The 22966-nt window shown below is 41.0% G+C and overlaps 1 protein-coding gene across 6 annotated transcripts in view; it reads left to right on the forward strand.

Annotated features, from left to right (window-relative positions):
* The first annotated feature begins 1081 nt into the window (after positions 1–1081).
* The window catches only part of MTA3 (metastasis associated 1 family member 3), a 167146-nt gene continuing 145261 nt past the window's right edge, over positions 1082–22966 (forward strand). For 4 of the 6 annotated variants that reach the window (XM_037162081.2, XM_037162082.2, XM_037162085.2 and 1 more), the window contains exons 1-3: positions 1082–1173; positions 2776–2843; positions 10920–11013. In XM_037162081.2, coding sequence (XP_037017976.1) covers positions 1146–1173; positions 2776–2843; positions 10920–11013 — 190 coding nt within the window. In that variant the 5' untranslated portion in view covers positions 1082–1145. Of the gene's footprint in view, positions 1174–1720; positions 1864–2775; positions 2844–8530; positions 8623–10919; positions 11014–22966 lie in introns of those variants that run through there. The other 2 variants (XM_053667106.1, XM_037162083.2) reach the window with 2 other exon arrangements.

Below are 22966 nucleotides of genomic sequence, written 5' to 3' on the forward strand. Positions count from 1 at the left end.
TGTTTATTATACAACAATGTCTGGAGAAGTTTGGAATGGATTGGCTTCTTTAAAGAAAGTTGTTTGTGTTCGTATGAGGGATAGCTAGCTAAGATTAAAAACTCTATTTGTTTTTTTTATTTCTGTGAGGGTATGGGGCTGAGCAAACAGCGATTGTCTAGAGAATCCGCATGGGAAAAATAATAACTATGTAAAAGCTTTAGGCACACAACCAAGTTAAAAGTCCACCAATAAACAGCACGCGAACTGACAGCATACCCTCCTTTGGAGGTGGTGGTGGTGAACTGTGGAGTCCGGTACCCTTCTGAACAACGAACACCCTCCCCCCACCCTCTCCTCTCAGCAGGGCAGCGTTGTATATAGGGATTGTTTAGAGGAAAGTCCTCCTGGTGTGGGGGAGTGGGTTCTCTTCAACCCAGTTTTGGGGCGAACGCTGATAGACCTACCAATGCAGTTAGGGCGGACTTGGAAAGGAGCCAGTTTTTCCAGCCTGGTCCCCAGCTGGGTCTCTGCCTGGGAAGCTGGAAGCACGTGGTGGGGCTTCCTGGCCCCAGAACCTGGAGGCTCCAAGCCCTATTCACATCGCCACAAGGAAGGCGCCCTGTATTGTGCACTTATCTGCATCCAAGTGTTTGCCTTAAGACAGGAACCTACACGCTCGAGGTCACATTTACCGGGGCTCCCAGAGGGACAGACCTGTCTCGGGGTGGGCGGGTGGCAGGGTACCTCGATAGAGCGGTGGGGGCTCCGGAGAGGCTGACCCCTTGCCCCCACCCCAATTTTCTAGTGGCCCCTGGTCCACACCGGCGAGTGCTGGCCTCCCCCTGGGTCAGGACCCTTACCCTAGGAGCCTCCACTTCCAGCAAGGTCCCTCAAACCGTCCCCTTCCCCAATTCCCTGCTTGCCGGAACCACTCCGACCTCCCCTGGCCCGGCCCACTGGGCCGCGCCACCCTGGGGCTGGGAGCCCGCACCTGCCCCCACCCCGCGGCGTCCCCTCCCCTTCACTTCCCCCTCCCCTCGTTCCCTCCTTCCCCTCCCCCCTGCGGCGAGGCGGCAGCGGCGGCTGAGGCGGCGGCGGCGACTGAGGCGGCGGCGGCGGGCGGGGCTCGGCTCGGCTCGGGCTCCGCGGGCGGGCGGGCGGACATGGCGGCCAACATGTACCGGGTCGGAGGTAGGAAGGCTCGGCCCGACCCGGCCCGTCTGGGAGCGGGCTCCGGGAGTGGGAGGTCGGGGCGAGTTCACCCTAACCGCTGGTAGCACGGGCGCCCGGACTGAGGGCGCGGGGGGCGGGGGGACGCCGGGGCCCGTGGAGGGCCGGGGCTCCCTACCCCGCCACCTTCCCCTCCCCCTCCCCCGCCGGGGCCCGCCGGGGGCCCAGGCCCACCCCCCACCCGCCCAGTGTTTCAGGGTCAGGCCTGTACTTGGGGGTGTGAGTTATCAGACGCCCCTCCATGAAACTCCCATGGGGGTAGGGACCGTCGAGCCCCCTAACAGGGTTGTCTTTCCTCGCGTGGCTTCTAGGCAGCGGGGGTTGGCTAGGGTGGGGGACATCCCTCCCATCTTCTACTTGTCTTCCGTGGGAGTGTGAGGCGGGGGTGTGGGTGAGGGGAGCCCATCTGGACAGGCCTGTTTGCGGGGACAGGGCCCAGCACCTCTCCTCCCCACTCCCCCTTTCGTTTGTTGTCCTGCCCCCCAAGAATGGGGCTTAGTGGGGCCAGGGCACCGCAGCCAGAGCGGGGGAGTTGAGCTCCGCCTGGACGTTTGCTCTCCTGTCCGCCTCCTTCCCAGCCTTCTGCAGAAGAGAGAAATAAGGTCAAACAAACTTTCTCCCTACTCACGACGCCCTCCTCCCTCTTTCCTGGTAAAATAATAATTCAGATAAGTGGCGTGTTTGTGTGTGAGACATGCTTTTGCTTCTCTGCTCATTAGCTGAGCTTCTGATGGATGGTGCTGGGAATGGCCTGTCTGAATGAGGCCACTTTGCAGAAGAGAGACAGGAAAGAGCTACTGAGATAGACAATAACAATGCAGCCTCTCAAATAAACAGACACACAGTGGGCAGTTTCCAGTAAACCTATTACATGAGAGAAGAGGCCACAGATGAAAATTTTACCCTATTTGTTAAAGGCCTGTGGCGATTTTTTAAATAACAGAACTCTAAATGGATCTAGATTACATGTGGTAAAGATATGAATAAAGACTCTTGATAGCACTTGGAGACCTGTGTCTCTTAGAAAGTGGGCCCCCCTCTTACCCCTCACCTTCTAGATAGAGCCGTGGAAAAGTTTGTCAATGACCCACTCACCTGATAATTCTTTTTTTTTTTAAGTTGATGATTGAAATGTGCATTGAGCAGCCAAGCCTTTCAAGATGCTCTGAGTTTGTCTTAGGCCAAATATGAGAAGCGTACTCCAGAGCAAATTGGATTGGAGGGAAAAGATGTAAAAGCGGTTATAGTGTGAAAGACACATGTTTGTGAGCTCCGACTACTTGATGACAAGAGGTGTTTTTGTTATTAAAGAAATGACACGTGTGGAACAGGAGTCCAGGAGACCTTGATAAAACATTAATTAAAATGAACATGCTAGGAAAACAAGGGTCTAGAAATAGTAGGCACATGGGAGAATAAGGTTGCATTACCAAGTTTGTTTTTACCAGGGAATGAGTTATATGCTTCGTTTTGAATGTGAATTGCCTAATGTAGAAAGTTATGGATCCACAGATGTGAACTTTCTGTTGAAAAGAGTAAGCTCTTTACTTCCTTTAATTACAGATTATGTCTACTTTGAGAATTCCTCCAGCAACCCATACTTAATCAGGAGGATAGAAGAACTCAACAAGGTATATACTTGAGTATTCTTGATTCTAATATTGAAAAATGATTGTTTCCCATGGAAGATAATTGGGTAAAGGGCATAGAGGTGATTTTACTTTCAGTCCCAGACTCTCTGAAAGTAGAGATTTCAGATTAGAGGATTATGTAGGACTCTGAATATTCATTTCCTTTTATAATTACCTCATATTAAATGTTATTGGATATTTAACATCCGAAGGTTTCTTCAGATTACTTAGAGCTTCTCAGAGCAGGTCGTTCCTGTAACTCAGTCCCTTTTAATATTTAGAGTTGTAATTTGTATTTCTCCCTTTTTATTTTATTTTTTAAAAAACATTTTATTATTTTTTTGAGAGAGTGGAAGGGAGGGAGAAAGAGAGAGAAACGTCAATGTGCAAGACACATAGGTCCAATCTGCTGCCTCTCGCATGCCTCAAAATTGGGGATCTGGCCCGCAACCCAGGCATGTGCGCAGACTGGGAGTTGAACCAGTGACCTTTTGGTTTGCAGGCCGGTGCTCAGTCCACTGAGCCACACCAGCCAGGGCAATTTGTCTCTTTTTAGTGAATTAATTTTTTTCCTCTTTCAGCTTTAAAAGGAGGAAGGTAGGAAATACAATATTGAAGGGAATTTGTAAAATTCCGGACTAGGCTAACTAGTTTTGATGTAATATAAACTGACTTTGTACCTTAGGCTTAAGTAAGTAAAACTTGTACATTAAGGTTTGTCTCTGATCACAGGTGTTCAGGACACCAGAAGCATTGTGACTGTAGTAGACAAGCTTTCCCAGTGGAGGCACAGAAAACATTCATAAGCTACATGAACCATACATTTCTCATCATGCTCTGGTTTCCTCCGAACCACTTTGGGGGTTATTTGTATAGCTTGTGAAAATCCATAGTGTTAAAATGTTTGAGGCTGTCTGCTTGATGCCTTTCCCCCAAAATACCATCGGGAGATCGGTTCCGAGTCCTTAGGAAGCCAGGTATAATCAAGGACATTCCACGCTTATAGACCTTGAGATTTTGGTTTGCTTCTGGGATTACAGCAGGAGCTGTGCATTTTTTAAACTTCTGGAGCCTTGGCCAATGTGGTTCAGTTGGTTGGAGTGTCATCTGGTAACTGAAAGGTTGCAGGTTCGATTTCCCCAGGGCACATACCTAAGTTATGAGTTCGATCTTTGGTCCTGGCTCGTATGGGAGGCAACCAGTCAATGCTTCTCTCTGGCATTGTTGTTTCTCTCCCTTCTTCCCTAAAAGCAATAAAAAAATGCCCTAGGGCGATGTTAGAAATAGGATAAAACAAAACTTCTGTAGTGTTTGTGACCACCATCAAATGTAGACAGTGGCCTCGGGATTGGATCAGGCTGTGGGCGGAACTGTCCTCTGGCCCCCACCCTTGCTGCTCTGCACTTGGCTTGTTTGGCCCCCGGCACTGTAGACAGTGCTTACGTGTTTCTTACACGTACCCGCCTTAGAACCATTTAGTTGTAACATTCTTCTGTGCCTTGCTCTTTTTTCCATATTTCTTACTGCCTTTGAGTATACTTAATTATTGCGTTTATTTTCATTGCCTGTTTTCCCAAGCTAGAACGTAAGCTTGGTGTGTGTAATGAGTTTCTCTGTTCACTAATGCATCATCCCAAGTGTCTTAGAATAGTGGCTGGCCCACAGTTATGACGTTCAGTAAATATTTGTTGAATTAATGGATTTCTCAAATGTCTGCTGTTAATACTTGTACAGAGTTTTTCTGTTTACAAAGTATTTTGATTCATTTGTTCTACAGATATTTCTGAGAACCTGCCACTTGTCAGGCACTTTTAGAGACGTACTGTTAGGAATTCAGGGCTGAAGAGAAATAAAAAAAAAATGGAGACAGACACGAAGGAAATTGCAACTGTGCTAAATTTATAAATGTCAGGAAGTATATAATCTGGGGATTCACGTCTGTTACCTCTGTTGAGCCTCACAATAACCTTAAACCATTAAGGCAGATGTATTATGAATTGTAGTCATGAAGCACACAGTGGAAAGAATGGGTTACCCATTGAGCTTGAACCTGGATCATTTCACACTCCTTTATGTTATGATTCACTTCAAAAGTACCCCTCCCCACACACTACTCCTTACTGTCTCCCTGCCCCTCAGCTTTCAGCCAAGAGTCATTAATGTAGTAATTGTCCTTTGGGTGCTGGAGATGACTGGACTGTGAGGAGTAGGACTCTCTGTTATTTCAAGAATGGCAGTTTGACTGGAGGGAGTAACTGAAATTGGCTAGTTATGTACTAAATATTTACATAAGGCCTTTATTTCTGAAGGGATGTAAAAAAGACATCTTTTTAAAAAAATGTATTGATTTTTAGAGAGGAAGCAGGTGAGGGGGACAGAGAGAGAGAGAGAAAGAAATAGCGATTTGTTTTACCTATTTATGAATTCATTAGTTGCTTCTTATATGTGCCCTGACTGGAATTGAACCCACAACCCTGGCATATCAGGATGGTGCTCTAACCAACTAAGCTACCCAGCCAGGCCTAAAATAGATTGCATTTTTAAAAATTCATTAAGCAAATATTTCTTGAGCACCTATTATGTATTAGGGGCTAGGTTAGGCTCAGACACAATAATGAACAATATGGATATAGACCCTGCCCTCACAAAGTCTGTGTTCTCAGGAAGGAGATGAGGGAGACACATGAAAAGCTATTACCAGGCATAAAGAAAATAGTGATCAATAGCGTCAACTTCTAAGAAGGAAGTATTCAAGAGCCTTGCATAAGGAATAACAACTGGTCAGTTTCTTTGGACAGAGAAAGAAAGGATTTTAAGGACGTTGAAGTTGAGGCCTGAAGGATAAGGAAGAGGTAGCCATGGCAGAGGCCACAAGAATGTTCCAGAAAGGCCTTCACTACTCAGAGGTCAAGTTGACAAAGTGGGGAAAGCTGGACTACAATATTTCTTTGTCTCTTTTATCTTCTTTTTTAAAATTACAGTTATAGAATTTAGTCTCAATTCTTCCAGAAAAGTTTTGTGAGCTTTTACTTATTTATTTAAATTTTATTTATTCATTTTCAGAGAGCAGGGAAGAGGAGAAAGAAGAAAGGGAGAGATATTAGCATGTGGTTGCCTCTCACGCGCCCCATACTTGGGACCTGGCCTGAAACCCAGGCATGTGTCTTGACAGGGAATTGAACTGGTGACCCTTTGGTTTGCAGCCTGCACTCAGTCCACTGAGCCACACAGGCCAGGGCAGTTTTGTGAACTTTTAGGTGCAAAACTAAGTATCAGTTGATGATCACAGTTCAGTGTTGTTATTTGTACACAGATATAGTTAAGATGATCTTTTGGAAGAAGAATATAAACTTAAAGTAGAAAACACCTTTTGGTAAATTTTATTTAGTCACTGTCTAGGTTGGGTGTTGCTCTTGCTTCAGAAGACGGAGCATACATACATGTTGAAAGAAATCCTTCTGCATAGAACACTGAGGATGTATTCTCAGGAAGTTTTGGAAGGTGTGATTGTGGATAAAATAACATGTTGTTTGCTGTTGGGGTTTTTTTGGTGTATACTGTGTAATTTATATATACCTTCACATTCTGCATATTTCATTAATCTTCCAGCTTACTCTGAGATTTCATTTTGTAAAAGGGCTTTTTTTGGTGGGAGGAAGGAATCACCAACTTCCTTAAGCACCTGAGGACCTCCTCATCTACAATTGCACCTACAGGATTTTGCACATAATTTCAGGAGGTTCCCTCAAAGTCCTTTTACTGAAAGCAGGTTAATACCGCTCCTGCCATTTGGGATCTTTTGGGAATAAGGGCAGAAATTGGGAAAAGAAAGTCCCTTTTTAAAAAAAATTATTTTATAAAGGCGTATTTTATTCTCATGAGAGATTGATGGATTGGTTGCTTCCTACATGTACCCCAAGTAGGGAAATGAAACCTGCAATCTAGGCGTGTGCCCTGACTTGACTGGGAATCGAACTGGTGACCTTTTGATTACTAGACAAGGCTCCAACCAACTGAGCCACACTGGCCAGTGCAAGAAAGTCCCTTTCTACTTGTTCCTTTTTTTTTTTTTTTTAAGATTTTATTTATTTATTTTTAGAAAGAGGGTAAGGGAAGGAGAAAGAATTAGAGAAACATCAATGTGTGGTTGCCTCCATCATCATTATATTAGCCAAGATTAAAATGAAGGAGAGAGTCCTAGAAGCAGCAAGAGCTAAGGGGACAGTCACCTACAAAGGAGTGCCCATCAGACTGTCAGCTGATTTCTCAAAAGAGACCTTACAGGCAAGAAGTGGCTGGAAAAAAGTATTCCAAGTCATGAAATCCAAAGACCTACAACCAAGATTGCTCTATCCAGCAAAGCTTTCATTTAGAATGGAAGGACAGATAAAGTGCTTCTCAGATAAGGTCAAGTTCAAGGAGTTCATCATCACCAAGCCCTTATTATAAGAAATGTTAAAGGGACTTATCTAAGAAAACGAAGATAAAAAAGATGAACAGTGAAAGGACAGCAAACTCACAGTTATTAACAACCACACCTAAAACAAAAGCAAACTAAGAGGACAGCTAGATCAGGAGCAGAACCATAGAAATGAAGATCACATGGAGGGTTAGCAACAGGGAAGTGGGAGAAGGAGAAGGGGGGAGAAGGTACAGAAAATAAGTAGCATAGATGGTAGGTAGAAAATAGGGGGGAGGGCAAGAATAGTATGGGAAATATAGAATCTAAAGAACTTGAGACACGTGGTCATAAACTAAAGGGGGGGATGGTGGAGGAGGGGTGTGCAGGGTGGAGGGGAATGAAGGGGGGAAATAGAACAACTGTAATGGCATAATTAATAAAATGTATTTTTAAAAAAATGTCTGGTTGCCTCTCATGTGACCCCCACTTGAGGACCTGGCCTGCAACCTAGGCATGTGCCCTAACTGGAAATTGAACCAGGGACCCTTTGCTTTGCACCCTGCACTCAATCCACTGAGCTACACCAGCTAGGGCCCCTCTTTTTCTTTTTCTTTTTCTTTTTCTTTTTCTTTTTCTTTTTCTTTTTCTTTTTCTTTTTCTTTTTCTTTTTCTTTTTCTTTTTCTTCTTCTTCTTCTTCTTCTTCTTCTTCTTCTTCTTCTTCTTCTTCTTCTTCTTTTTCTTTTTCTTTCTTTTCCTTTCCTTTCCTTCCTTCTTTTTTTTTTAGAAAGGAGAAGGGAAGAAGAAAGAGAGGGAGAGAAACATGATGGATAGCCTCTTGCATGCCTCCACCCAGGGACCAGGCCTGCAACCCAGGCATGTGCCCTGATGAGGAATCAAACCAGAGACCTTTCAGTTTGCAAGACAGTGCCCAACTCACTGAGCCACACCAGTCAAGGCTTTCTACTTGCTCTTACTTCGGGTAAACCATGGACTTTCTGAAAATAGAAAGTGGGTTTTTAAAAATATTTTTGAAAGAAATAATGCATTTTCTAAGTATGGGATAGAAACAGATATGAGTATGAGGTAACTGAAATGATTTTAGAGCTTAAGACAGATACTTACTGCGAGAGGATATTTTAATAGACCTGTTTGACAGAATAGAGATTTAAGAGGTTGCAATCTAAATGGAGAAAAGAAATTGGTGTTCATTGTGGTTCTTTTTTTTTTAATCCTCACCCGAGAACTTTTTTTTAATTGCTTTTAGAGAGAGAGGGAAACATCAGTGTGAGAGAAAGAGAAGCAACCATTGGTTGCCTCCCACAAGCACCGGACGGGGATCAAACTCACCCGGACTGGGGTTCGAACTCGCAACCTAGGTATATGCCCTGACTGGGAATTGAACCCGTAACCTTTAGGTTACGGGATGATGCTCCAACCAACTGAGCCACACACCTGCCAGGGCCATTGTGGATTTTTCTTGATACATGTCCCTACTTTTCCCACCTGTGGGTTTTTGCTCAGGGCCTTTTTTTTTCTTAGACAACTTAGTAGTCTTCTAGGCCTCACTTTTGGGGATTCCTTTCCTTCTTTCCTAGTGTCTATAGAAGATCCTTCCACCCCATTTCTTCCATGAAGCTTTTGCTGCCTCCATGAGTGAAACGCGGAGTCTGGAGGGGAAACTAAAGGAAAATAGTATGGGGAGTATTGTCAAGGATGTTTTACATTCATGTGTTAGTTGTGGGGAATTGGTGAAAGTTTCTAATCAGGTGAGGGACAAGATTATAGCTGAATTTTGAGATTTTGGAGGGGAGATTACTTGTGACCAGGCATCCTTACTGGATTGGAGGCTTAGAGAGCGCAGGTGCCCTGTGTCTGCAGTGCTTGGCCTAGTGCTGGGGCATGTACAAAGGGTTAAAAAAATTTTTAGTGAATATATATTTCTTTGAGCGTGTACAATACACACATACACACATACAACCCCAGATTTTACGTATGTCAAATGTTTAACCTAGGTCTTAGAACAGTACTTTTCATACTGTTTGTGATAGAGAAGTTTCACTATCTTAGGCTGCTTTTCTAAAAAGAAAAAAAGAAAAATGAAATTTAAAATAGGCTTATAATAATACAAGCCCCCATTTTTCATCGTTAGGTTCAATAGTTATAAAATTAACTCTGAAATTCCATTAATACTCATTTCATTGCACAGTAACAGTGTGGACTGGGCCTCGGACCACTGTTTGGGTAGTTTATTGTTTGGGTAGATTCTTGAGGTGTGTGTGTGTGTGTGTGTGTGTGTGTGTGTGTATTGTAGAGGAATACTGTGGTTGTAAACAACCCAATAGCCAAGGGCGTACAAGTTAGAAGAGATTATTTATTTTGGATTATGCCTCTCCATCTTATGCAGGTTTAAATAAGAACTTAATTAGCTTCGTAGAGTATTCCTATGGAAGGAACTCACTGATGAGACAGAAACAAATATGCCTTGAAACTCGTGTTTTGGATTTTTACCATACTTTTGTGTCAAGAAGACAAAAACAATGAAGAACTTATAATTGAAGTCATTGACAGAGTTTCTGTACATGGAAATATTGGTTTGTTTATTTAGCAGATTACTGGATCATTACTTCTGAAGGAGATATTTGATCATAATATTGTGAAATACAGAAGCACTTTTGTTAGGATTTAATATGATTTCAATTTTAAGGGGCAGCATTTCTATAAGACTTATTTTTCACTCTAAAACTGCTGCTGAACTTAACAAAATTGACAAATTTACTGCAGCACATATATATTCTTATTTCTTTATGTTTGAATATATCTGTAAGCCCAGAGAAATTCTGAAAATTTGTTTTCAATGTGTTTGAAATGGGAAATCACAATAGCTTTTTATTGTGCCCTATGTGTTTTTACAAAGAACTTTGTAATGAATGATTGGCCTTCTTGAAAGCTCTCAGAATTCATAAAGAACAGGAGAGTTGGAGCCTGGGCCCCAGCTGCAGTAAATTACACCCTAACTAAATATTGATTTGTATTCTAGACTGTAGTCAGAAAGAAATAAGAGCTTTAGTGGTTTATAACTCAAGGTTTTTAATACTTTCATATGGGAAGGGAAAGTAAGTACTACTAAGATTATTGACTATCATGGATTCATAGACTCCCTTGGGCTGGAGACTGCTTTTCCAAGTCGTTTGGTCCATTCGGTATGATGGCTGCCTGTACCTACAGAGCTTCATCATCAGTCCACTGTGGGGTGTGCAAAAGAGGGCTGGGTGATTGTACTTTTAGCCAGTGCTTCTGGGAGTGGTTTTGCAGGAGATATGTTTTAACTGTCTTATGTAAGTTCTGTTGTGGCTGTTGAAGTTTTGGGGATTAGTTTCTCAAGGTAATTGATTTAACTGTGTCTGGCTTTATTCATTAAAATGGTCTGATCACTTCAGTTTAATTGATGCCAGTAAGTAATTTTATATTTGACATTTTAGTGTCAACTTGGACCCCAAACAAGTGTTGCTCATCCTTATTTGAAATTTTTAGCTTTCTGATTATCCTGTAGTAGTGGCTGGGACAGTGTAAAGATGAGTGTGATCTTGTAATTGTGCTATATTCTAGTTTTGTTTTATAAACTATTTGAATCTAATATTCAGTACAGATGACTTTTATTTTTCTTATTTCTTAGACTGCAACTGGCAACGTGGAAGCAAAAGTAGTGTGCTTTTATAGACGACGAGATATTTCCAACACGCTTATAATGCTTGCAGACAAGCATGCTAGTAAGTTAATTGTTTTTTTCTTGGATTAATAAAAAAAAATGTCAAGTCTTTTGTTTTCCATAATGTGTGGAAAAAAACTTTTTTGTTACTTGTAGCTTTTTGCTTTCCCATTTTTCTTCCTCTTAGTTTAGATGAGAGTAATTTTTGGGGTGGTGCTTGTTTTTAGTATATATTTTAGGTTGCATCATGTTTCTTAATTAGTCAAAGTGTTGAAATAGAAGTCTTTATAAGTAGGCTGTAGCAGACAATCAGAGCAGTGTTTTGCCATGTCTCCTTTTCAATGGTGGTTTGAGTGTATAACTATAAGGAAATTTATATTTCACTGGCATTTTCTTGGAGGACTTTTTCCTGTCTGTAAATACCTAGATAATACTTACATTCTTAAAAATCTTGAGTATTAGTTACATGTTTATAGTATTAGGGATGCATTAAAAATTGCTAGAAAAAGAAATGCAAAGTGATATTTAGATATGCATTTCTGTAGATAACAGCTCTGAGTACTTCCTTTAAATTTTTTTTAAAAGTTGATTTTAGCCCTGGCTGGTGTAGCTCAGTGGATTTGGTGGGAGCCTGCAAAACAAAGGGTCACTGGTTTGATTCCCAGTCAGGGCACATGCCTGGGATGCCGGCCAGGTCCCCAATAGAGGATGTGCAAGAAGCAACCACACATTGATATTTTTCTCCTTCTCTCTCTCTCTCTCCCCCTTACCCTCTCCCTAAAAATAAATAAATTTAAAAAGAACTGATTTAGAGATAGAAGAAAGGGGAGAAACATCAATTTGTTGTTCCAGTTATTTATGCATTCATTGGTTGATTCTTTTTTTTTTTTTTAAAGACTTAAAGAAAATTTATCTTTTGAGGGGAAGGGAAGGAGACAGGGAGAAAAACATCAATACATGGTTGCCTCTCGTGTGTCCCCTGCTGGGAGCTGGCTTTAACCCAGGCATGTGCCCTGACTGGAAATTGAACCACAGTCTTTTGGTTCGAAGGCCTGCGCTCAATCTACTGAACCATACCAGCCAGGGCGGTTGATTCTTATTTTTTTTAAATATATTTTATTGATTATGCCATTACAGTTGTTCTATTTTCCCCCCTTCATTCCCCTCCACCCTGCATACCCCCTCCCCCACCATTCCCCCCCTTTAGTTTATGACCACGTGTCTCAAGTTCTTTAGTTTCTATATTCCCCCTACTATTCTTGCCCTCCCCCCTGCCCCTGTCTATTTTCTACCTACCATCTATGCTACTTATTTTCTGTACCTTCTCCCCCCTTCTCCTCCTCCCACTCCCCTGTTGCTAACCCTGCATGTGATCTTCAATTTTATGGTTCACTCCTGATCTAGCTGTCCTCTTAGTTTGCTTTTGTTTTAGGTGTGGTTGTTAATAACTGTGAGTTTACTGTCCTTTCACTGTTCATCTTTTTTATCTTCGTTTTCTTAGATAAGTCCCTTTAACATTTCTTATAATAAGGGCTTGGTGATGATGAACACCTTGAATTTGACCTTATCTGAGAAGCACTTTATCTGTCCTTCCATTCTAAATGAAAGCTTTGCTGGATAGAGAAATCTTGGATGTAGGTCTTTGGATTTCATGACTTGAAATACTTTTTTCCAGCCCCTTCTTGCCTGTAAGGTCTCTTTTGAGAAATCAGCTGACAGTCTGATGGGCACTCCTTTGTAGGTGACTGTCCCCTTAGCTCTTGCTGCTTCTAGGATTCTCTCCTTCATTTTAATCTTGGCTGATGTATTGATGATGTGCCTTGGTATGTTCCTCCTTGGGTCTAATTTCTTTGGGACTCTCTGAGCTTCCTGGACTTCCTGGAAGTCTATTTCCTTTGCCAGATTGGGCAAATTCTCCTTAATTATTTGTTCAAATAAGTTTTCCACTGGTGGCTGTTCCTCTTCCCCTTCTGGTACCCCTATAATCCGGATGTTGGAGCGTTTAAAGATGTCCTGAAGGTTCCTAAGCCTCTCCTCATTTTTTTGAATTCTTGTTTCTTCATATTTTTCTGTTTGGTCATTTTTTTCTTCCTTCTTCCTTTTGGTCCATTCCTTTGATTTGAGTCCCAGTTTCCTTTCCATCACTATTGGTTTCCTGTGCATTTCCCTTCATTTCAATTAGTTTAGCCTTCATTTGTTCTTCTAATTTGTGACTAAAATCAATCAGTTCTGTGAGCATCCTGATCACCAGTGTTTTGAAATGTGCATCTGAAAATTTTGCTATTTCTTTGTCGCTTAGATTTATGGGCTCTGGGGCTTTGAGATCTTCTTGAGCTATTTTTGGTCTGTTTGTGCCGGTTAAGTATGAAGAGCGGAGCCTCAGGTGTTCACCAGGGCGGGGCCACCCAGGTCGCTGGTTAGTGACACTGTATGTGGGGGCGAGGCTGGGTCAGAGAGGGACAATGGCGGTCCCCTCTGCTGCTTCCCGCTGCTGGGGCCTGCTCCGTCCGTCTCACTGCTCGCTGTGTCTCACTGCTCGCTCCTTCACCGGTTTTTCTGTGCGTGAATGTGTGACCGAAGTCAGCCCTCAGTGGGTCGGCCTGCTACTCCACACCTGGGATCCGCCCATGGCTGCCTGCGCACCTGGGTCTCGCGCCCGGGTCAATCCGGTGGATCTTTCCTGCCCGACCCCACTCTCCTGCTGGCTCTGCCCCTCTTACTGGTTTGGCTGATGGGTTCGTTGTTGTCAGACTTTTGTATAGTTCAATTTTCTGTGGTTTGGCTCTGTTTTTGTTGCTAAAACTATGTCGTTTTTAAACTTGGTTGTGCGAGAAGGCACAGTGTTTCCACCTACACCTCCATCTTGGTGGAAGTCCTCCCAGAATAGCCAGAGCGGTTGGTTCTTTTTTAAAAAAATTTTATTTACTGATTTTAGAGAGAAGGAGGAAGAAAGAAACATTGATTTGTTGTTCTACTGATCTGTGTATTCATTGGTTGATTCTTTTTTTGTGTAAATATTTTATTTTTTTACTTTTAGAGAGAGGGGAAGGAAGAAGGACAGAGAGAGAAATATCAGTGCGTGGTTGCCTCTCACATGCTCCATATGTGGGACCTGGCCTGCAACCCAGGCATGTGCCCTGACTGGGAATCAAACCAGCGAGTGACCCTTTGGTTTGTAGGCTGGTATTTAATCCACTGTGTTATATAAGCCAGGGCCATTGGTTGATTCTCATGTGTGCCCTGACTGGTGATTGAACCCACAACAGTAGCATATTAGGGTGATGTTCTAACCAACTGAGCTACCCAGGCAGGACTAAAATTAAAAAAATTTAAATATAGTTGGTAAATACAGTAGTTGGTATTATACTATAAGCACTTACTTGTAGTATCTGTTTGTATTGTATTTGTTTGTTTTTTTGTCCAATCAACAGCTTTAACATATTTTAGCATCTTTTAAAAAAAACAACAACAAATAGTCGTAAAAACGATTTAAATGTTAAAAAAGGCATATATGGACTATAAGTACTTTATTTTGAAAGCCATTTTCGGTTTGATGCTGTGATCTGTAATGGGTCTTGGAGACTCTGAAGGAGTAGAGGTGAGGTGGTGATGGGTCAGGGAGGCCACTGTGTGCACACATGGTTTGTCCTATTCTGTCTGCTTGGGAGCTGTTCCCCCCTGTGCTGCCAATTTACACAGGCAGATCGGCTGTCTCGTAAGTTAAATTCCTGTTATGTATTCTGCTGTGTAGTTCATAGCGTTTCTAAATTTCTATTTTTATATAGAAAGTATTCATTATGATACAGATTGTATAATATTTACAAATTCTATATTGACAGATTCAGGGCATTCATGTCTATCCCCTATGTATGTGACCAAAATAAGTGCTTAAAGGGAGTTTATTAGTGAAGCAGTGAGGCAAAGAATGGGCTACTCCACAGAGTAGCCAAAATAATTGCTTATTAGAATGACATACTGATCAGTTATTTCAGCTATTAGCCAAAACCTGTAAATTCACTGCATTGTCAAGTTTCTACTTAAGGTTTATTTGCATTTTATTCACCATTTACAACATAAACTTAAGAAAGGTAAACTGCCCTGGCTGGTGTAGCTCAGTGGATTGAGCTCGGGCCTGCAAACCAGAAGGTCACTGGTTCGATTCCCAGTCCGGGCACATGCCTGGGTTGCAGGCCAGTTCCCAGTGGGGGACGTACAAGAGGCAACCACACATTGATACTTCTCTCCCTCTCTTCTTTCCTTCTCCTCTAAAGACAAATAAATAAAAAAATCTTAAAAAAAAAAGAAAGGTAAACTGCCTTATTTATATTCACATATTTTTGGGTTTCATGTAGCTGCTAATGCAGCTTCTTAAGTTACTGTGAAAGTAGTGAAATGTAAAGATCGTTAGGGATTTGCTGACTCTTCCTGGAGGGTCTCAGCATGCCGGTGCCTGGGGGCTATTTTAGACTTGCGTGTACAGAAAATCCATTTTTTCAAAATTGATTGGGCTCTTGGGATTGACTCATAGAAACCAAATTTCAAGAGATTTAAGAGTCAGTCAAATTATGTACTGGCAGTTGTGCAGGTTAGAGAAAGACCTGGGTTCAGATTCTAGTTTGCTACTAGTGGCTTGCTGTGGGAAATTTTCTTAACTTCTCATTCATCTCCATTTTCTTCATCTGTTAAATGGGATTGAAGAAATTACCTCACTTTATGTTACATGTATTTTCACACAATTAAAAAAGTTAAGGGAAAACGTTGTGCCCTTGTTGCTGTGAGGATTAAGGGGCCCACGGAAAGGCTCATTGTGGGTGCTTAACAACTGTCAGTTGGAGTTTGTAACCTCAGTAAGTTCAGAGCGTCTCTTTGGGTGGATTACTTCTGTTTACATTTACCTGTTTTCACTCACTGTTTATTGAAATAGCTTAGTCTGCTGGAGTTAGAGGTGTCTTTCTCTTTGTTGGTATTGACTAAAATTTAAGGTGGGGAGAACAAATAAAATTGCCTGACTAGTTCATGCTTTATAAAGAGGTTTACAGAAAGATTAATGGGAAGAGTGTCATATATTAGAAAGTTTTTAAAATTGGAATCCTGTGTATGGATGTCAGTTAATTTTACTGAACCTTAGTTGATCCGTTTAAGAAACTTGGTGTTATGGACTCCTTTAAAGCTTTTATTATGGGAAATGATCAAATATACAGAACTACAGAGAATAGCATCATACACCTGGTGTCTCTATCACTCTGCTTTAACAGTTATTAATATATGACCAGTTGCTTCATTCAGACCAGCAATTTTCAACCTTTTTCATCTCATGGCACAGAAAACTAATTACTAAAATGCTGCAACTCACCAAAAAGTCTATTTTTTGCTTATCTGACAAAATAAGTATAATTTTGATTGTTTTACAGAAAACAAACAAAAACCCCTTAATAATAGTAATTACCCTTTTACTCCAAAGTGATACTTAAAAAAAATCAGGTACCTCTACTTGTATGTCAGGATTTCTGGTACCAAGAATTAACCAGTCAGATGAAACCTTATTAATGCAACATGAACAATAAGATGAAACTCTCATTATATGACCTATACGTTTATGATTACAGGGCATTCATACCAGATGGCTATTGTTGTGTTGGCTGTTGTCATTTTTTGACAGTCTGAGGGAAACATGGTCAGTTCCCCTGACTAAATAGGCATTATATTTTAAAATTTTTTGTGGCACACCATTAAAAATTGCTGATCTAGACCCCTACTTATTCGCTCTATTATTTTGAAGCTTATCAGAGAAATGGTACCATTTCATCTGTAAATGTCTCAGAATGTATTTCTTTCTTTTTTAAGATTTTATTTATTCATTTTTAGACAGAGGGGAAGGGAAGGAGAAAGAGATGAAGAGAAACATCAATGTGTGATTGCCTCTCATGAACTCCCACTTGGGGGCCTGGCCCACAACACAGGCACATGCCCTGACTGGGAATTGAACAGGCAACCCCCTGGTTCGCAGAGCAGCACTCAGTGCACTGAGCTACATCAGCCAGGGCAGAATGTATTTCTAAAAGATAGGACCTCATTCAAACTTACAGTGAGTACCAAGAATATACAAGGAACTCTCAAGTGCCCAAATCCAGAGTTAGCAAATTAACATTTTGCCCTGTTGAATTTGTCACTCTTAATACATAAATAATTTATATTTTTTTCCTGAACAATTTGAGAATACATTGGAGATGACAGTGTGTTTTTCCTAAATGCAAGGAAATTCTTTGAAAACATTTTAAAAGATTTTATATATCTATTTTTAGCGAGAGGGGAAAGGAGGGAGAAAGAGAGGGAAGAAAAACATCAGTGTGTGAGAGGAACATCAATGGATTGCCTTTAACCGGGTATCTGGCCGGCAGACCAGGTATGTGCCCTGACCTGGAATCAAACCTGTGACCTTTCCATTTGGGGGCTGACAGCCAACCCACTGAGCCATACCAGTAAGGGCAGGGAATTCTTTTACATAACCACAGTATAGTAAACAAGCCAGGAAATCTAATGTTTACGTGAGACTATTATCTCACAGTCCTTATTCAAATTTCACATCTCAGTGGTGGTCTTTATAGCTATATATATATCTTTTGTTAGTCTACAATAAAATCCAGGCTCACACATTGTATTTTATTGTCAGGTCTTCTTTATATTAAACCAGTTCCTCATCTGTTTTTTGACCTTAACATTTTTGAAGAACACAGGCCAGTTATTTTGTAGAATATGGCTCAAATTGTGTTTGTCAAATGATAAACACATTTGTATTTCCTCGTGATAGATTCAGGTTAGGTGTTTTTGTAGAGATGCCCTGTCCCTTTGAATTCTGTAAGTTATTTGTGGGGAGACAAGTGGCAACTGTATAAATGCCTTGTTCTTTTTTTTAATCCGCACTCGAGGACATGCTTATTGATTGTAGAGAGAGGGGTAGGGAGGGAGACAGGGAGAGAAGCATCGATAGGTTGCCTCTCACATGTTCCCTGACCTGGACGAACCCGCAGCCTAGGCCTGTGCCCTGACAGGAATCAAACCCTGCTTCCTTCCAGTTCATGGGATGATGCTCCAACCAGCTGAGCCACATGGGCCAGAGCTGAATGCTTTGTTCTTGGTCAAACTTTAACCTACTTGTTTTAGTATCCATTAATCATTTAGGATTCTGTAAACATTAGTATCATTAATACCTAGTTAGTTTTAACATTTCTCCTTTCATTTTTTTCTATTTTATAGTTTATAGTTTTATAGATCCCATTGTTTACAATGGGATCTAAATGAAGGTAATAGATGATTACTACTTAATAAGACTGAAATCTTTTTCCCTTGTCAATCAATTTTAAAAAATTAAGTTGTAATTCACATAGCATAGAATTCATGCTTTTAAAATGCATAATGTAGTGGGTTTTACTATGCGCACAAGGCTGTGTAAACAGCACTACTATCTAATTTTAGAATATTTTCAACACCCTAAAGAGAAACCAGTTACTCTTTGTTGCCCCTTTCTCTCAGCCTCTGACAAACACTGATCTACATTCTGTCTATAGATTTGCCTGTTCTGGACATTTCATATAAATGGAATCATACAATGTGTTTTTCTGTGTCTGGACTTTTTCTTACTTACCATAAAGTTTTCAGGGTCCTTTCATGTTACAGCATGAATTCATTCCTTTTTATAGCCGAATGATTTCCCATTGGAGGAAATATCGTATTCTATTCATCAGTGGATGGGTATTTAGATTGTTTTCACCTTCTGGTTGTTACGACTGATGTGAACATTCATGTGTAAGTTTTTGTGTGGACATTGTTAAGTTTTTTAATCTGTAGATACATATTCATTCATTCATTCAGTCTGTCTCTCAATATTTGTTAAAAATACCAGGTTGCGCCCTGGCTGATGTGGCTCAGTGGATTGAGTGCTGGCCAGCAAACCAAAAGGTCACCAGTTCAATTCCCAGTCAGGGTACATCCCTGGGTTGCAGGCCAGGTCCTCAGTAGAAGGTGTGTGAGAGACAGCCACACATCGATAATTCTCTCTCTTTCTCCCTCCCTTCCCCCCTCCCTAAAAATAAATAAATAAAATCTGAAAAAAAACCCAGGTTGTTCATCCTGTCATTTCTTTTGGCCTGGAGTTTGTTTACTGCATCTCTTTTGCATCCTTAGCATATTTCTCTGTAGATGGATAATTACATCCATATTCTAGAGGCTCTAAGTTCAGGGTGATTTTGGAGGTTAGGGGGACAGGATTACTGCAGAGGTAGCAGTGTATACTTCATCTACTACTTCATGAGGTCCACAATGTATTGGCGCCTGTTCCTTTTTTAAAAAAATTATTATGTATAATACCCACCCAAGGACATTTTTTCATTGCTTTTAGAGAGAGAGAGGAAGGGAGACAGAAACATTGATGTGAGAGAGCAGCATCAGTTGGTTGTTTTCTTGCATGTGCCCTGATTGGGGATTGAACCCGAAACCTTGGGTATGTGCCCTGACCAGGAATCAAATCTGCAACCGTTTGGTAATGGGGTGATGCTCTAGCTGATTAAGCCATACTGACCAGGGCTTACTTTGAAATAATTTTAGATTTATAGAAAAATTCTTAAAAACATTACCAAGAATTTCTATATGCCCTTTAACTGGATTTGTCAAATGTTAACATCTTACTATATTTGTTCTGTTCCATCTATGTATATATTAGTATTTTTGAACCATTTGAAAGTACACTGAAGACATATTTTCCCTAATTTCTAGAAGTACTTCAGTGAGTATCTTCTAAGATCGAGGACATTCTCTTATCTAACCTCTAACATATAGACATTTTGCAGAATTTCCTACTATGGCCTTTTAGAGCAAAAAATAGAGAATTTAAATTACCTTTTTTGTAGTGTTATCAACCATTGATCAATGATTGCCTAATCTGTTAATTCATTACAGTTGCACAAATTATGATTTTAGCTTTAATATCTTTCTTGTTGGTGGAATATTTTTAAGAATACCGTGTTCCCTCTCAGCCATCAGGTTGCTCTTGAGGTTCTGAATTTACAGGAAAGTCAGGTTAAATGCTTGATGTGGTTTTTCCCCTTTTTAGTTAACAGCTTTAAAAAATAATGATCTAATAATGATTCAATGATCATCATCAATTCATTTCTTTTTTGGTTTAACATGACCTCAAGGACTTGAGTAATTGATACTAATTATCAATTGTGATTCTTATTGGCACTCAAATTGTCCCATCTTCAGCCAATAGGACTTATTTAGAGTCATTTTGAAGTGATTCCAGTGGTCTTTATCTTAGCTGCTTCTTGTATGATAAGGTGTTCCAGGCTCATCTTTTGCACTTCTTGCCCCAGACCTCATCTCCATGGAGTCCTGATTCCTTTTACTGGAAATGAACTTGGAGACCACAATCTGATCATTAGGGGATTGACCTTTTTTTGAAAGAGGGTGGTGCCATACCTAGATTGCCACACACTTTTAACAGGTCGGGCTATTTTGTGTTGTGTTCAGAATGAAAAGAAATCTTATTTGAGTACTTGTTACTGATTCTTCTAACATAATATCACTAAAATCCAGCATACATACTTTGTATAATCAATGCAATATTGCTTCTCTTAAACTGTTAGAAATGCAGTTTTGGATTAAAGGAGTGATGCCAGTTTAGGATGGACATGGCCCATCTCCAGACTGATGGACTTTTCCAGAACGAAGAGTTTTGTCAGTACTCTGTATGGCCTTTTGCATGTTTGGGATATTTTTGACATATGGCATACTGTTACATTGTGTTTCCTAAAACGTAAAGCTACAGAAAGTTAAAATCATGTTTAATCTGGGTAAAAGGTAAGGTGTTCACTGTACTTAGAGCTCTCTTCCGTCTTTGGAATTTTCTCAGATTTTCAGTTGTCGTGTCATTAACAGTGGACTGGAGTTGGGATGTAGGGAAAACTAGACTAAATGAGAATAGTGCTTTTACTTACTAGTGCTCATTCTGCTTGCCCCTGCTTTTCTGCTCTAACACGCACATCCTTGGAACTTTGTGCAAGGAGAAGAAGAAAGAAAATTGGATAGGGCCCTGGCTGGTGTGGCCTAGTGGATTGATTGCTGGACTGTGAAGCAGAGGGTCGCTGGTTCGATTCCTGGTCAGAGCACATGCCTGGGTTGTGGGCCAGGCTCCCTGCCTGCCTGTGTGGGGAGCACAAGAGACAACCACACATTAATGTTTCTCTTCCTCTCTTTCTCCCTCCTTCCCCTCTGTCTAAAAATAAATAAAATCTTTTAAAAAATAGTAAGACTTCAAATAAAAATTAAAAAAAAGAGGAAATTGGATAGGAAGATTTATTTATACTTTCTCAGAATGATAAAACCAGAATTAGCTGTTAGAGAAAACTGGGGATAAGCCGATCCTGCCTATGCGAAGTCTTCTTCATACAGTTTACTTACTTATTAATATCCTGGTATTTCTATGTTGTTATTGGAAGTAGAATCAGGAAGTGGTATTGACTTCTTAAATTTTTAAAATAATGAGGCGTTTCTGGATGTGGTAATATTATTAGGCAATAAGGTTATGATAAGGTTCATGTGAAAGGTGAGATGACTTCTGTACGTAGTTTTTATCATGTCCCAGTCTAAGTTACTGTCTTCTTATAAAGTGTTTTGGTGTCAGAGGCCATATTGGGAACTTTGTTTTTTAAGTTTCATGAATTAATTTAAAATATATGGAATGTTTAGTATGTTTCATGGTTTGGGCTAAACCGTGGGGGCTAAAATGGGCTTTTATAAAAGAATTGGCACCTTTTTAAAGAAAGGTTTAGAACCATTAATCACAATTGATTGTTACTTCAAAGTACTGAAATTGGATGTTTTGAATACATCTGTCTTCTGGCCTTGGCACACACTTTGTGCATTTAGAGTACTCACTGTTAAGTTCTTTAATATTGGGGACATGGTCTTGATCATCTTCCTAGTCTGCATATGTCTTGGTCATTATAGTTGCTCCACAGATGTTTGTAGCTTTAAATTACTTGGGGGCCCTTGCTGGTGTAGCTCAGTGGATTGAGCTCAGGCCTGCGAAGCAGAGGGTCACTGTTTCGATTCCCATTCCAGGGCACGTGCCTGGGTTGGGGACCAGGTCCCCAGTTGGGAGCACGTAGAGGCAACCACGCATTGATGTTTTTCTCCCTCTCTCTCTCCCTTCCCCTTTCTAAGAATAAATAAATAATATCTTCACAAAATAAATAAATTTACCAAAGTAAGAAAACTGAAGGACAGCCAGGCTACCAGTTATTTTGTTTTAGCATCTTGGTTGGCTGAAAAGAATCTGTGGTGGTTTTCAAACATGATCCCCAGATTCTTTACCATTGGTAGGTGGGGTGCATGTTTTCTCCCCTTGAATTTGTGGGGGGGTCGTGACCAGTGTAGTGTAGTAGAAGTAATGCTACGTGAGTCCCAGGCCTGGGCCATAAAGGGCTGTGCAGCTCCTTTTGCCTGCAAGGTTTCTTTTGAGAAATCATTTTATAGCCTTGTGTGCACTCCTTTGTAGGTAACTCTTTCCTTTTCTCTTGAAGCTTTTTAAAAAAATATTTTATTTATTTTTCAATAGAGGGGAAGGGAAGAAGAAAGAGTGGGAGAGAAATATCAATGTATGGTTGCCTCTCATGAGTCCCCTGCTGGGAACTGGCCTGCAACCCAGGCATGTGCCCTGACTGGGAATTGAACCGCGATACTCTGGTTCGCAGGCCAGCGCTCAATCCACTGAGCTACGCCAGCCAGGGCTCTCTTGAAGCTTTTAAGATTCTCTCCTTATCTTTAAACTTGGCTAATGTAATTATGATGTGTCTTTGTGTGTGTACTTCCTTGGGTCCAACTTTTTTGGAACTCTGAGCTTCCTGAACTTTCTGGAAGTCTCTTTCCTTTGCCAGATTGGAGAAGTTCTCCATTATTTTTTTAACTAAGTTTTCAATTTCATGCTCTTCTCCTATCCTTCTGGGACTCCTATGATT

The sequence above is a fragment of the Artibeus jamaicensis genome, unplaced genomic scaffold, assembly GCF_021234435.1.
Source record: "Artibeus jamaicensis isolate MK-2021 breed Jamaican fruit bat unplaced genomic scaffold, CSHL_Jam_final contig_465, whole genome shotgun sequence".
NCBI lineage: Eukaryota > Metazoa > Chordata > Mammalia > Chiroptera > Phyllostomidae > Artibeus > Artibeus jamaicensis.